This window comes from Kogia breviceps, chromosome 5 (assembly GCF_026419965.1).
Source record: "Kogia breviceps isolate mKogBre1 chromosome 5, mKogBre1 haplotype 1, whole genome shotgun sequence".
In the NCBI taxonomy this organism is placed as follows: domain Eukaryota; kingdom Metazoa; phylum Chordata; class Mammalia; order Artiodactyla; family Physeteridae; genus Kogia; species Kogia breviceps.
Window position 1 is genome coordinate 62,699,810 of NC_081314.1, and position 14,296 is coordinate 62,714,105.

The 14,296-nt window shown below is 34.4% G+C and overlaps 1 protein-coding gene across 3 annotated transcripts in view; it reads right to left on the minus strand.

The window, feature by feature from the left end:
- Nucleotides 1-14,296, minus strand: part of GNB4 (G protein subunit beta 4) — a 61,857-nt gene that overhangs the window by 14,466 nt on the left and 33,095 nt on the right. For all 3 annotated transcript variants that reach the window (XM_059064593.2, XM_067034056.1, XM_067034057.1), the window contains 4 exons: nucleotides 5,721-5,759; nucleotides 4,882-4,988; nucleotides 2,392-2,455; nucleotides 815-977 (listed from right to left, as the gene is read on the minus strand). In XM_059064593.2, the coding sequence (XP_058920576.1) occupies nucleotides 815-977; nucleotides 2,392-2,455; nucleotides 4,882-4,988; nucleotides 5,721-5,759 (373 nt within the window). The remainder of the gene's footprint in view (nucleotides 1-814; nucleotides 978-2,391; nucleotides 2,456-4,881; nucleotides 4,989-5,720; nucleotides 5,760-14,296) is intronic.

Genomic DNA, 14,296 nt, shown 5'->3' on the forward strand with positions numbered 1-14,296 from the left:
CCTTTCCACCTACTACAGTTACCTAAGAGAAAGGTACTCCTTAATACAAATATCTATTATAATCTATAGCAGAGTAGGGTAAGTACCTTGGAGAAATAGTTTAAAAACTTCAGGGAAGGAAAGGTGGCACTCAAATGCTCAGAATTCACCTGTGCTTCAAAATATGGAAATTGCAGGAACAATACCATTATTGAGATTGTGTAAAAAGCACAGCCAAATAGTACTTCCAAAAATCCAGAGAGGCTGAAACCTGGTGAGTGGTGATAAATTCCTAATTAACACTTCTAACCAAATACTATATTGTTGAACTACAGTGTGCACATTGGCAAATAAAGCAATGCACTATCACATAGTGAAAAATACTTCATAAATGTATCTTGATACACACTTTCAATTACATAATTAAGCACCAAAATCCCATAATTGTTATAGGTTTGCAAGGAATACAGAAAATTATATTTGCTTTCTTTTTGTATTTTTCATTATTGTTTGAATTTTTCACAATAAATTTATAATTTTTACAAAAACAATACTATTTTTGGAGTTATTTATTTTCTTTCTTTTTCATTGTTGTATAGCTGATGTACAATATTAAAAACAATACTATTTTTGAAAGAAAAGTAGAAGTATGGGCATCATTTGTATAATTATAAAAAGTCACTGTTTCCCAGATTCATGGTAATTTCTACTCTCACTTGATTAACATGCATCCTTTGGCCAACTGATCCCACTTTGTCACTCCTTCTCCTTGATCAGCTCATTCTTCAGGAGGAATCAGGTTTAGGAGAAAAGGACAATATGTAGTGATGCTCACCTGTGTGACCCGGTAACTCTCGGCTCACTCTCACATTTCCCTCTCTGGTTTTCAAGTTATATATAGAGCAGATGTTGTCCAGTCCTCCACAAGCAACATAATTACCAGAGGGAGCATAAGCACAGGTCATCACCCAGGAGGACCTCAAAGGAATAGCATGCATCTATAGGACAAATACAACACAAAAACTAAGTCAAGAGTACAAAAACAGTCATTAATTTTTCAAACCTATTTACAATGAAGCAAATATTACTGCAATTTAAATGTACTTTAAAAATAGGCCAAGTAAAATAAAGAATGAAATGGTTTGAGAAAGTGAACAATAAAAAATAAAATACTAATGCACACTGAAATGCGTGTTATATTTTCTATATTATTATCAAATCATTTGGATTTAAATGCTCTTTTCAGAAAGTATTCTTTTAAGAACAAGGACATAGGACATTTCAACACTAACAGCCATGTGAAATATTAAGTGTAAATGTTAAAGAACCTAATAAATTTTTTTGTTTTTGCATTAGTGCTCAAAAGATGAATTTCCTCTAACATAACACTGAAGAATACAAGTACTGGAGTTGAACAGAATGGTTCTTCCACAAAGAACTATGACCTTCTAATAACACATATTCTGGGCTCGAATTCAAACAATGGTAATAGTTTGCACTGATCTACTCATACCATTGTATGATGCCTTATTACCCAACACCAAGTATTTCAGATCAGGTAGCAAAGTTTGTGAATGGGAACATAAAGGCTAAGTGGCCCATACACAGAATCAACACATTGTGGGATTACTATGCTCTCACTTAACCTAAAAGAATATTTTTCTGTTTTAGGAAAACACCGTTGAAAGACACAATTCTGATTGATACAGAAAAACTATTATATTACAAATGTGTCTTAGCTAGCTTTAAGTTCTCAACCAGGCTGAAGTTACTGTTTATTTCACAAAATAGTACTTCTAAATCTTTACTAGAAACAGTGGTATAAGTGCACACAGAATGTAGAAGTATTTGACTTGTGAGCATTTTCCTGGAGCTTCTTCACGACCACTCAACACCTCTATGTCAGGGGTTCCTTCCAGTGAACATATTAAGAGGACCCACTAGCTTTTACCACCAAGGGATCTAAACAAGTTGTAATTTGCCTCCAATCTACTTTATCTTCTGAGCAGTCCAGAAACACAAATCAATGCCTAGTGTGGACCAAAGAAAACATTCTAGCTTATTCACAACGAAAAATAAAAATCGCAGGGTCGCTATCACATTAGGAAATGGGACCTTTAAAAAAAATAATTTATATGTAAAACTAATGCACACTGTCTTCTAATATTCAAGTATGAAATATGGGACTCAAATAAGACACACTGAACTATATTCCTGTAGTTGTCCTTGGGAATTTAAAAAAAAAGGTTAAATATTAAAAGCAAACACTAGGTTTAAAGAAAGGATCTGAGTTTAAATTAATGAAGTAAATTTATCCTGGAAAGAAATTAAAGCTTGAAGTAATAAAGGAAAGAATTGGTGGACATCAAACCAAATAAAAGGTTATGTAAGAGGATGATTTAGAAAGTCTACCTTATTTGTTGTATAGCTATCCCAAATAATTAATTTTCCATCTTGAGAAGCACTGACTAGTAGCCTAGAGGAACAAACACAAAAATAATGTGACACTTAGAAGAAAAAAGTAGTTTAAATTAGTTATGCATTGCATTAATGTAGAACAGTTCAGAAAAGACAAAAATAATTTTTCAAATTAAAAACTTGATACCAGAAAATATTCTCACAACTTAAAAAAAATCTACTCTGATGCCAAAAAATTTCAACATTAAATTTTTTTAGAAATTCTACTAAAAATGTCTCTGGTTTTAATTCAACTTTTTCATGGTAACAACATTCTAATTTGGTTTTTTTTTGTGTGTGTGTGGTATGCAGGCCTCTCACTGTTGTGGCCTCTCCCGTTGCAGAGCACAGGCTCTGGACACGCAGGCTCAGCGGCCATGGCTCATGGGCCCAGCCTCTCCGCGGCATGTGGGATCTTCCCGGACCGGGGCACGAACCCGTGTCCCCTGCATTGGCAGGTGGACTCTCAACCACTGCGCCACCAGGGAAGCCCAACATTCTAGTTCTTATTCAAGATTCTGGTAGCTTTAGCTGACTGGTTTAGTATGTACTGACTTAAATATAATGACAGTAGAGTACATATAAGCCTCAGAACCATGTTTCATTCAATCTAAAAATATCAATTGAGAGCCTGTAAATGCAAGGCAGTGTTATGGGTACAATACAGGCTATACGACCTACCCTGGGGCCCTCCGTCATCTGGTGGGGATAAGACATTTAATAAAATAAATTAGGTAAATGAAAATAGAGGAGTGGTATAAAATAAAGGCCATAGGAAAACAAATGAGGGACAAATAAGTACTAACTGTGTTACTCAAGGAGTCTTGCAAAAGAAAACAAGTCTTGAAAAAATGGAATTTCGAAAGCTAAAGATAGAGAGGTCTGTGTTCTATGAGGAGGGTATGTTCCATGGCAAGAGGTGGAAAAATACAACAGGTGTTTCAGGAATTGTGAATTTTCCAGTTACACAGAGTTTGTAAGAAATGGGAAAAACAGTTTAGAAAAGGAGACTGGGCTTAAACTACAGAAAGCTCTGTTTGCCAGGCTAAATATGAACTCTTGACTAAGTTACCTGCCACTGAATTTTTTGTTTTGTTTTGGAATTTTATTTTTCACTATGGTATAAAATTCAAAAACTACAAAAGGACAGATATACAGTGAAAAGAATCACCTTCCTGTCCCTATCATCCTTAACTGTAGGTAAATAACATCAGGTTCTTACGTAGCAATTACTGTAAGTTTTATGAAAGGGAAGATCTAACCACAGGGTATGGGATGGAACCTAAAGTTCTTCAAAAATCAGTTGGCATCATCAGCATTGAGTTGAAAAGGACATTAAGGTACAAGCTGATAATCAGAATGGGTAGAAAGACAATGTGAGATAGGTTCTGTTGACACTTTTGGTTCTCTATTAAGATTAATAGTCTTGAGAAAACTATAAGAAAGTAAGAACCATTAACATTGTTTCAAGTGATTGTATTTCGAGTTACTTATTTGCTATCTCAATGGGTAGATTACTTCTTAAACTTCTTTAAGAAAAAGAATAAAACATTTAGCCTAGCTTTATGTCAGTTGCCAGTTATATAATTTTATTTATTCCCTCCTAAGAGGCACAAATTCTATATTACTGTATTCAAGTATCTTATTTACATCAAGATGTGCCAGGCATTAGCAACAGGTAGCAACATTTTTAGGTTCTCCTGGAAGAAGAGAAAAAATATGCAACTTCTATTACAAAATAATTTTTTAGTTAAGACTTTTTTCCAATTAGATGAACCAAATCAAAGGAACAAGTCAACCACTATGGAAGCAGTGCCAGATACTCTGGAAAAAGCACAGGCCACACTGTAACCCTATGAACAAAGTAAATCATCACGACCAACCATCCAACTGCAATCCAGATGGCGGCTGTGTGTGTGTGTGTGTGTGTGTGTGTGTGTGTGTGTGTGTGTTCAATACACACACACTTGTATGATGGGGTTAGGGGAATAAAAGATGTATTCAACAAAAATGTCATTGTTTTATATAATTCCATCCTTTGTGAATTTAGGTAATAAATAATTACAGCAATATCTGGTAACTTGTACATAGCAATATTCAAATAATATTTCCTTATTAACTGAAATTTCAATGTTAATACACAATAAAACTGCCTTGGCATGTTAAAAGAAACCAAAGTATAATACCCTACTGCAAAGAAAAGAAATCCTAAATGCTTTTCCTAAATCATTTGATAAAGGATATTTCTGAGAGGTAAATTTTTTTCCATATTAAAGGTTTCTAAACTTTTAAAGTATCAATGAATATTTTTATTAAAAGCAAAGCGTTCATATTAGATGCATTTTCTGCAAATACTTCATAGATATAGGTTATTTCTAAAAAGAAAATGCAAATGATGACTCAACAAAAATAATTCTGCACAGTCTGAAAATGGCAGGTACAAACCTCGAATCATATCCCCAGTGCATAGCATAGATTTTAGCTAGGTGACCCCTCAGTGTACGTCTTGTTCGCATTTGTATTCGACCCACGGAATCCATATTTGACGTGATCTATAGAAAGTGACGAGAATGTCATTCTTTACCTCAGACATAGCTCAGAAAATAAAGTAGAAACAATTAATAGGCAAAAAAGCAGACATAAAACAAATTTATAGCTATTGAAGGTATTTTAATACAAATAATTCCTAGAGTCATTATAGGATTAATATGTTGTTCAAGAAAAAGTATGATTTATTTGCACACCTTCCGGTGAGAACATCCTCGGTAGACTATTAAGTAAAAAGAACAGACATACCTTCCAACCTTAGTAAAAAACCAGCCACAAATAAAAATCTAACAGTAGATGATCAAACAGTTAAACATTTCTAATTTTAACTATCTAAAGAAAGCCAATTTTATACTTAAACAACACATAAAATATCTCCTTAATAAAAATGATCAATATTAATTAAACTAATGAAACTAATGAAACCTTCCTAATAGTTTATATAAGAAAAAAAAATCTTAACCAGGGCATATCAAAAGAATCAGAAGCTACCTAAAAAGAAACATATACTATATGAAGGTACATATTTTTATTGTATTTTTTTGCAGACTTCCATTTTAAGAAATTTGCTTTAAAAAGCACTTCTACCAGCATCTGACAAGTTATAAAGTGTTTTTTAAATAGAGATCTCATTTTCTTTCAATTAAACACTAATAAAGAGAATCTGAATGTCATTTGCATCAGTATCAAGCAGTTTCATGTGAATTAATAAAATGGAGGAAAAATAAAAACTTTACCTGAACAAGCGTGGCATCATTACATGCTTTTCTAGCATCCTGAAGTAAAGAAAGATAATTATACATTTAGATATGGAAATCCCTAGATATGATTTAAAATAATATTTTCATTGGAAATATAGATTTGAGATATACTTCTTACTGTACCACACAATCTTTATTTTTAAAAGGTTTAATGAGATAAAATGAGATAATGAGATAACATGAGATAAAATTCACATAACATAAAATTAACCATTTTAACCATTAACCATTTTAATCATTTTAAGGTGTGTTGGGTTGGTTAGCATATTTACAATGCTGTGTAACCATCACCATTACCTAATTCCAGGACATTTCCATCATTCCAATTCCCTCTTCCCCCATCCCCAGGTGATCACTCATTTACTTTCCAATGGATCACTCATTCTGGGCATTGCATACAAATGGAATCGTACAATATATGACCTTTTTTGTGTCTGGCTTCTTTCACTTAGTGTAATGTTTTCAAGGTTCATTCAGTTGTAGCATGTGTCAGTATTTCATTTATTTTTATGGCTGAGTAATATTCCACTGTATAAAAATATGACATTTGGTTTATCCATTAATTAATATGATGGACATTTATGCTGTTTCTACTTTTTGGTTTTATGATTAATGATGCTTTGAACATACGTTTTCAATTCTCCTGGGTATATACCTGAAAGTGGAATTGGTGGGTGATATGGCAACTATGTTTAACATTTTAAGAAACTGTCAAATGGTTTTTCACAGTAGCTGCACCACTTTACATACCCACAGGAATGTATGAGGGTTCCAATTTCTTCATGTCCTCACCAACACTGTTCTTGTCTTTTTCTTCTTCTTCTTTTTAAAAAAAATTATTACAGCCATCTTAGTGGATGTCAAGTGGCATCTTATTGTGGTTTTGATTTGCATTTCCCTAATGATTAGTGATGCTAAGCATCTTTTCATGTGGAGTGTCTTTACATGTGTTTATTAGCCATTTGTATGTCTTCTTTGGAGAAATGTCTGTTAACTTCTTTGCTCATTTTTAAATTGGGTTATGTGTTTATTGTTGAGTTATAGGAGTTCTTTATATATTCTGGACACTAGAACCTTAACAGATTATGATTTGCAAATATTTTCTCCCATTCTGTAGGTTGAGTTTTCACTTTCTTGATAGTTTCCTCTGACACACAAGTTTTTATAGTTTTGATGAAGACCAATTTGTCTATTTATCTATTTTTTTCTTGCCTGCTTGTGCTTTAGTGTCATATTAAACTGTTGCCTAATTCAAGGTCACAAAGATTAACAACTAGGTTTACTTCTAAAAATTCTACACTTTCAGCTGTTATATTTAGGTGCCATTTTGAGTTAATTTTTATATATGGTATGAGGTAGGAGTCCAAACTCATTCTTTTACATGTGGATATCTAGCTGTCCCAGCAATATCTGTTGAAAAGACTATTCTTTCCCTATTGAACTGTCTTGTTACCCTTGCTAAAAAATCAATTGGCCAAAGATATATGGCTTTATATACAGACACACAATTCTATTCTATTGCACAAATATACTTTTGGTTTATGGTTAAAAGATTTTTAATTGCATTCCCCAAATAAACTGAACTAGACTGATTTAATAAGCCCATCATATTCAGAGTTATATTTGTTAATAAGCTTCACCAAAAAGCAAGAGTTCTGAGTTTCCTTCTATTTGTTCTGGCAACTAGAAATTGAGGTGATGGGAAGAATATTTACAGTATAACCCAAGTCATTTCAGAAATATTTTAAAAAATACATAGTACTTGAAAATTGTACAGCTACATGTAACAGAATGAAATTAGAACATTCTCTAATACCATATACAAAAATAAACTTGGGCTTCCCTGGTGGCGCATTGGTTGGGAGTCCGCCTGTTGATGCAGGGGATGTGGGTTTGTGCCCCAGTCTGGGAGGATCCCATGTGCCGCAAAGCAGCTGGGACTGTGAGCCGTGGCCGCTGGGCCTGCATGTCCGGAACCTGTGCTCCACAGTGGGAGGGGCCACAGCAGTGAGAGGCCCACGTACCACAAAAAAAAAAAAAAAAAAAAAAAACTCAAAATGGATTAAAGACCTAAATGTAAGACCAGAAACCATAAAACTCCTAGAAGAAAACATAGGCAGAACACTCTTACATAAATCGTACCAATATTTTTTTTGGCTGTGTCTCCTAAAGCAAAGGAAATAAAAGCAAAAATAAACAAATGGAATCTAATTAAACTTAAAATCTTTGCACAGCAAAGGAAACCATCAACAAAACGAAAAGAAAGTTAGACAAAATAAGACAGCAGAGAAATATGTTCCAGACAAAGGAACAAGATAAACCCTGAGAAGAACAACTAAGTGAAGTGGAGATGGGCAATCTGCTTGAAAAAGAATTCAGAGAAATGATAGTAAAGATGATCCAAGATCTTGGAAAAAGAATAGAGGCACAGACCAAGAAGATACAAATGTTTAAAAAGAGCTAGAAGATTTAAAGAACAAAGAGAGATGAACAATACAATAACTGAAGTGAACAATACACTAAAAGGAATCAATAGCAGAATAAATGAAGCAGAAGAACAAGTAAGTGAGCTGGAAGACAGACTGGTGGAAATCACTGCTGCAAAACAGAACAAAGGAAAAAAAGAATGAAAAGAAATGAGGACAGTCCAAGAGACCTCTGGGACAACATTAAATGCACCAACATTTGCATTATAGGGGTCCCAGAAGGAGAAGAGAGTGAAAGGCACAGACAGTCCCATACAGGATAAACCCAAGGATGAACATGCCAAGATACATATTAATCAAACTGATAAAAATGATAGACAAAGAGAAAATATTAAAAGCAACAAGGGAAAAGCAACAGACAACAAACAAAGGAATCCCCATACGGTTGTCAGCTGATTTTTCAGCAGAAACTCCACAGGCCAGAAGGAAGTGGCACAATATATTTAAAGTGATGAAAGGGAAAAACCTACAAGCAAGAAGACTCTACCCAGCAAGGCTCTCGTTCAGATTTGGCGGATAAATCAAAAGCTTTACAGATAAGCAAAAGCTAAGAGAATTCAACACCACCAAACCAGCTTTACAACAAATGTTAAAGGAACATCTCTAGACAGAAAAGAAAAGGCCACAACTAGAAACAAGAGAATTACAAAAAGGAATGCTCACCAGTAAAGGCAAACATAGAGTAAAGGTAGAAAATCATCCCCAAACAAATATGATATCAAAACCAGCAATCATGAGGAGAATGCAAATGCAGGATATTTGAAATATATTTGAAATTAAAAGACCAGCAAATCAAAACAATCTTGTATATATATAGACTGCTATATCAAAACCTCATGATAACCGCAAAGTGAAAATCTACAATAGATACACACACAAAAAAAGAAAAAGCAATCCAAACACAAGACTAAAGATAGTCATCAAATCACAGGAGAACAAAAGGGGAAGAAAAAAGACCTACCAAAACAAATCCTAAACAATTAACAAAATGGCAATAAGAACAAACATATTGATAATTACCTTAAATGTAAATGGATTAAAGGCTCCAACCAAAAGACACAGACTGGCTGAATGGATGCAAAAACAAGACTTGTACATATGCTGTCTACAAGAGACCCACTTCAGATCTAGGGACACATACAGACTGAAAGTGAGGGGATGTAAAAAGGTATTCCATGAAAACAGAAATCAAAAGAAAGCTGGAGTACCAATACTCATACCAAACAAAGTAGACTTTATTATTTTTATTTTTTTAAATCAAAGTAGAGTTGATTCACAATGTTGTGCCAATCTCTGCTGTACAGCCAAGTTGACTCAGTTTTACACATATATACTTTTAAAAAATATTCTTTTCCATTTTGGTTTATCCCAGGAGATTGGATATAGTTCCCTGTGCTATACAATAGGACCCTGTTGTTTAACCATTCTAAATGTAATAGTTTGCATCTACCAACTCCAAATTCCCAGTCCAATCCTCTCCCTCCCCCCTCCCCCTTGGCAACCACAAGTCTGATCTCTGTGTCACAAGTTTGATCTCTATCTCTGCGAATCTGGTTCTGTTTCACAGATAGGTTCATTTGTGCCATATTTTAGATTCCACATATAAGTGATATCATATGGTATTTGTCTTTCTCTTTCTGACTTACTTTGCCTGTGCGCAACGAAGAGGCAAAGAAGAGCCTGTGGACCATAACAAAAGATCCCACGTGCCGCAACTAAGACCCTGCAGTGGAAGGGCAGTCTTAACCACTGAACCACCAGGGAAGTCCTCCTTATATATTTTTTTCTTCTCTGATCGCCATGGCTAGGACTTCCAAAACCATGTTGAATAAAAGTGGTGAGAGTGGACATTCTTGTTCCTGATGTTAGAGGAAATGCTTTCAGCTTTTCACCATTAAGTATGATATTTGCTATGGGTTTGTCATATATGGTCTTTATTATGTTGGCAGGTTCTCTCTATGCCCACTTTCTGGAGAATTTTTTATCATAAATGGGTGCTGAATTGCATCAAAAGCTTTTTCTGCATCTACTGAGATGATCATATGGTGTTTATCTTCAATTTCTTAATGTGGTGTATCACACTGATTGATTTGCGGATATTGAAAAATCCTTGCATCCTTGGAATAAATCCCACATGATTATGGTGTATGATCCTTTTAATGTATATTGGATCTGGCTTGCTAGTATTCTGTTGAGAATTTTTGCATTTATGTTCATCAGTGACACTGGCCTGTAATTTTCTCTTTTGTGTGGTATCTTTGTCTGGTTTTGGTATCAGGGTGATGGTGGCCACATAGAATGAGATTGGGAGTGTTCCTTCCTATGACATTTTTTGGAATAGTTTCAGAAGGATAAGTGTTAACTCTTCTCTAAATGTCTGATAGAATTCACCTGCGAAGCCATCTGGTCCTGGACTTTTGTTTGTTGGAGGTTTTTTAATCACAGTTTCAATTTCAGTACTTGTGATTCTCCTGTTCATATTTTCTATTTCTTCCTGGTTCAGTCTTGGAAGGTTGTACCCTTCTAAAAATTTGTCCATTTCTTCTAAGTTGTCCAGCTTATTGTCATATAGTTGCTTGTAGTAGTGTCTTATGATCCTTTGTATTTCTGTGGTGTCCATTGTAACTTCTCCTTTTTCATTTCTAATTTTATTGATTTGAGCCCTCTCCCTTTTTTCTTGATGACTCTGGCTAAAGCTTTATCAGTTTTGTTTATGTTTTCAAAGAAGCAGCTTTTAGTTTAGACAAATATTGTATGATATGACTTAGATGTGTAATCTAAAGAATAAAACAAACTAGTGAATACAACAAAAAAGAAAAAGACTTACAGATATAGAGAGCAAACTACTGGTTACCAGTGGGAAGAGGGGCGGGCAAGATAGGCTTAGGAAATTAAGAGGTATAAACTACTATGTATAAAATAAATAAGCTACAAGGACATACTGTACAACACAGGGAATACAGCCAATATTTTATAGTAACTATAAATGGAATATAACCTTTAAAAATTATGAATCACTATGTTGTACATCTGAAACTTATATAATATTGTACAACTATACCTCAATTAAAATTTTTAATTAAAAAATAATACTTTTTAAAAATACTTTGCAAGTATACTGTATACAGGTGCTATTAGAAGTAAAATACTTTTGATCTAACGTGATAAAAAGATACGGTATGACAGGAAAATAATTTTTTATATAATGAGTCATAGTTTTATATTAAAAGCAAATTCCCTACATGTAAGCAGGTGTTTTTGCCTAAGTGTTATAGGGTAGCCTTTCAAAAAGACCTTAAATTTTTACACAAACTGAAGAGAATTATTAAATGGAAGATAGTGAAACGAAAATTAATGTAACAAAATAAGTAACGGCAAGCAAAGAACATGTTTAATAAGCAACAAAATGTTTTAAATCAAGTTTATCAGTTAATAATAAATTTAGAGGATTCATATACATTGGAAGCACAATTAATTCTTCCTACTAGATTTGTTCCAATTTTTTCCCCCAAAGGTTAGGGTAGTGTTGTCTTCAACTTTGTTCTTCCCCAGTGTGCTGTGCACGCTTCTGTGCAGAGAGGCACACACGATTTGTTGAATTACTGTCCCCAAAGGACAACCTGTTCCATTCAGCCAGGGGATGCCTGCCACCGTCTGCAACAAAGACTGGATAAGTATGCAATCTTTTTGGCGGCCTTTTCAACCTATTTATAAGCACTTAGAATATTTCTATGTAAGGGTGCTCATAAGTAGTTACACAAACATATGATTTGATTCTCTCACTCTCAGATTGTGGGTTTAGAAACCTCATTTGGCAAGGAATAATTTAGCCCACTTTCCTACAATGAAAAGAATTTCCAGAAACGACAGTGACAGCCTGAGCCATGTCCAAAAATGCTGGAGTAGAAGACAATTCTTTAAAAAGAACTCTCTGATTTTAAGCTTTGTGAAAATGAACTATCACTGTTTAGATCATCTTTCTTAACTCAGTCATTCAATTAAAAAAATCTGTTGCACACTATGTCAGGTACTATGCTAGGCACCATGGATAGAGCAGTAGACAAACCAAAAATCCCTGCCCTCATAGAGCTTACCTTAATATTAACAACACAATTAAAACACTGCAAGTTAAAATTACTGAACTTATGAATACTTTTATCCATTATTAAACTGAATATAAGAGAATCATTCCCAATTTACAGCTGAATTCCTTATTGCCCACCTTAAGAAATAAAGCTCTGATATTAATATCTTTGTGCAAAATAAAAGTGGTGTTTCTCACTCCAAATCAAACAAGTAACAATTACAAAAGACAATCTACATTTTCTCTATTTCTGTTTTTTTAATTTAAAATCAATTATAATCAATGCTACTCCAATATAAAATAAAATAAACTTTTTAAATGAATCATGTATTGCACCAAATAGCATACATTTGTATTGTGTCATGTGTTTATACCATAGTTAAATATATAGTTAAATTATATTTCTGGAATTAATGGGGAAAAAAAGGAAAGAAGGAAGAAATGGTCTTTAAATATAGCATGACATGATTAAACTGATAAGAAAAGTACATGGTATTTTACATACACGTGGTTACTTGAAATCATGGAAGACAATTCAGTGAGCAACTATGCCCATGACATTCTGCTTGGATGCTGATGAGATACAAAGATAATTAAAACACAGAATTTCCCAGCCAAGTACAGGTAGTAAAGACAAATGTGCACAAGGAACTATAATACAAGGTGGGCTGTAATCAGCCTTGTAACACAAATCCAAAGGGCTGTACAAGTAAGGAACTGCCACTTACTGGCATTGATCTAAATCCTTTACATGTCATTGTGTTTACTCCTCTCCGCAAACCTATATAGTGGGCAAAGACACTGAGCATCAAAAAAAGCTGTAAACATGTCCTGGCCACAAAATAAAAGATGGAATCCATGTCCTTTCCACCAGGCAACGCTGCCTTCCAACAAAAGAATAAGAAATCCAAGTGCAGGACTCTGGGAGGCTTTTCAGAGGAAGACTAGGATTCAATGAATAGAATCCCCAGGATCAAAATTAGAGCAGAGGTAGTATAATTCCAGGCAAAGGAAATGATTTGAAAAAAGGCAACAAAGTGGAAAAGAGCAATGCATGTTCAGGGAATGACAACCAGATTCATGTGTTTATAGCACAGGCTACAAAGCCAGATCTTAGCAGACACGATGGGGAGGCAGGGCCACAGGGGTACCTATGGCAGGGACTCTGGAACCAAAATACACCTGGCTTGAGTCCTGATCTACCCCTTCATAGTTATGTTACCTTCGCCAGTTACTTAATCTCACTGAGGCTCAGTTTCCTCAGCTATGAAGTAACACCATCTACCTCATAGGGTTGCTACAAGCATTAAATGAGATCAGCACATGACCAAGTGATTGGCCAGTCACTCCAGACAAGAACACCATAAGAAATGAAAATTGCAGGCCAATATCCCTGATGAACATAGATTCAAAAATCCTCAAGAAAATATTAACAAACAGAATTCAACAACACATCAAAAGGATCATACACCATGATCAAGTGGGATTTATTCAAGGGATGCAAGTATGGTTCAACACCCACAAATCAATGTGATACACCACATTAACAAAATGAAGGATAAATATCATAAGATCACCTCAACAGATGCAGAAAAGGCTTTTGACAAAATTCAATATCCAATATCCATTTATGATGAAAACTCTCAGCAAAGTGGATATAGAGGGAATGTACCTCAACATGATAAAGGCCATATATGACATATATAACATACTCAATGGTGAAAAGCTGAAAGCGTTCCCTCTAAGATCAGGAGCAAGGCAAGGATGCCCATGCTTGCCACTTTGATTCAGCATAGTATTGGAAGTCCTAGCCAGAGTGATTAGGCAAAGAAAAGAAATGAAATAAATAAAGGGCATCCAAATTTGATAGGAAGAAGTAAAACTATTGCTACTTGCAGATGACATGATATTATATACAAAAAACACTAAAGACTCCATCAAAACTGAGAACTAATAAATGAATTTGGTAAAGTTGCAGGATA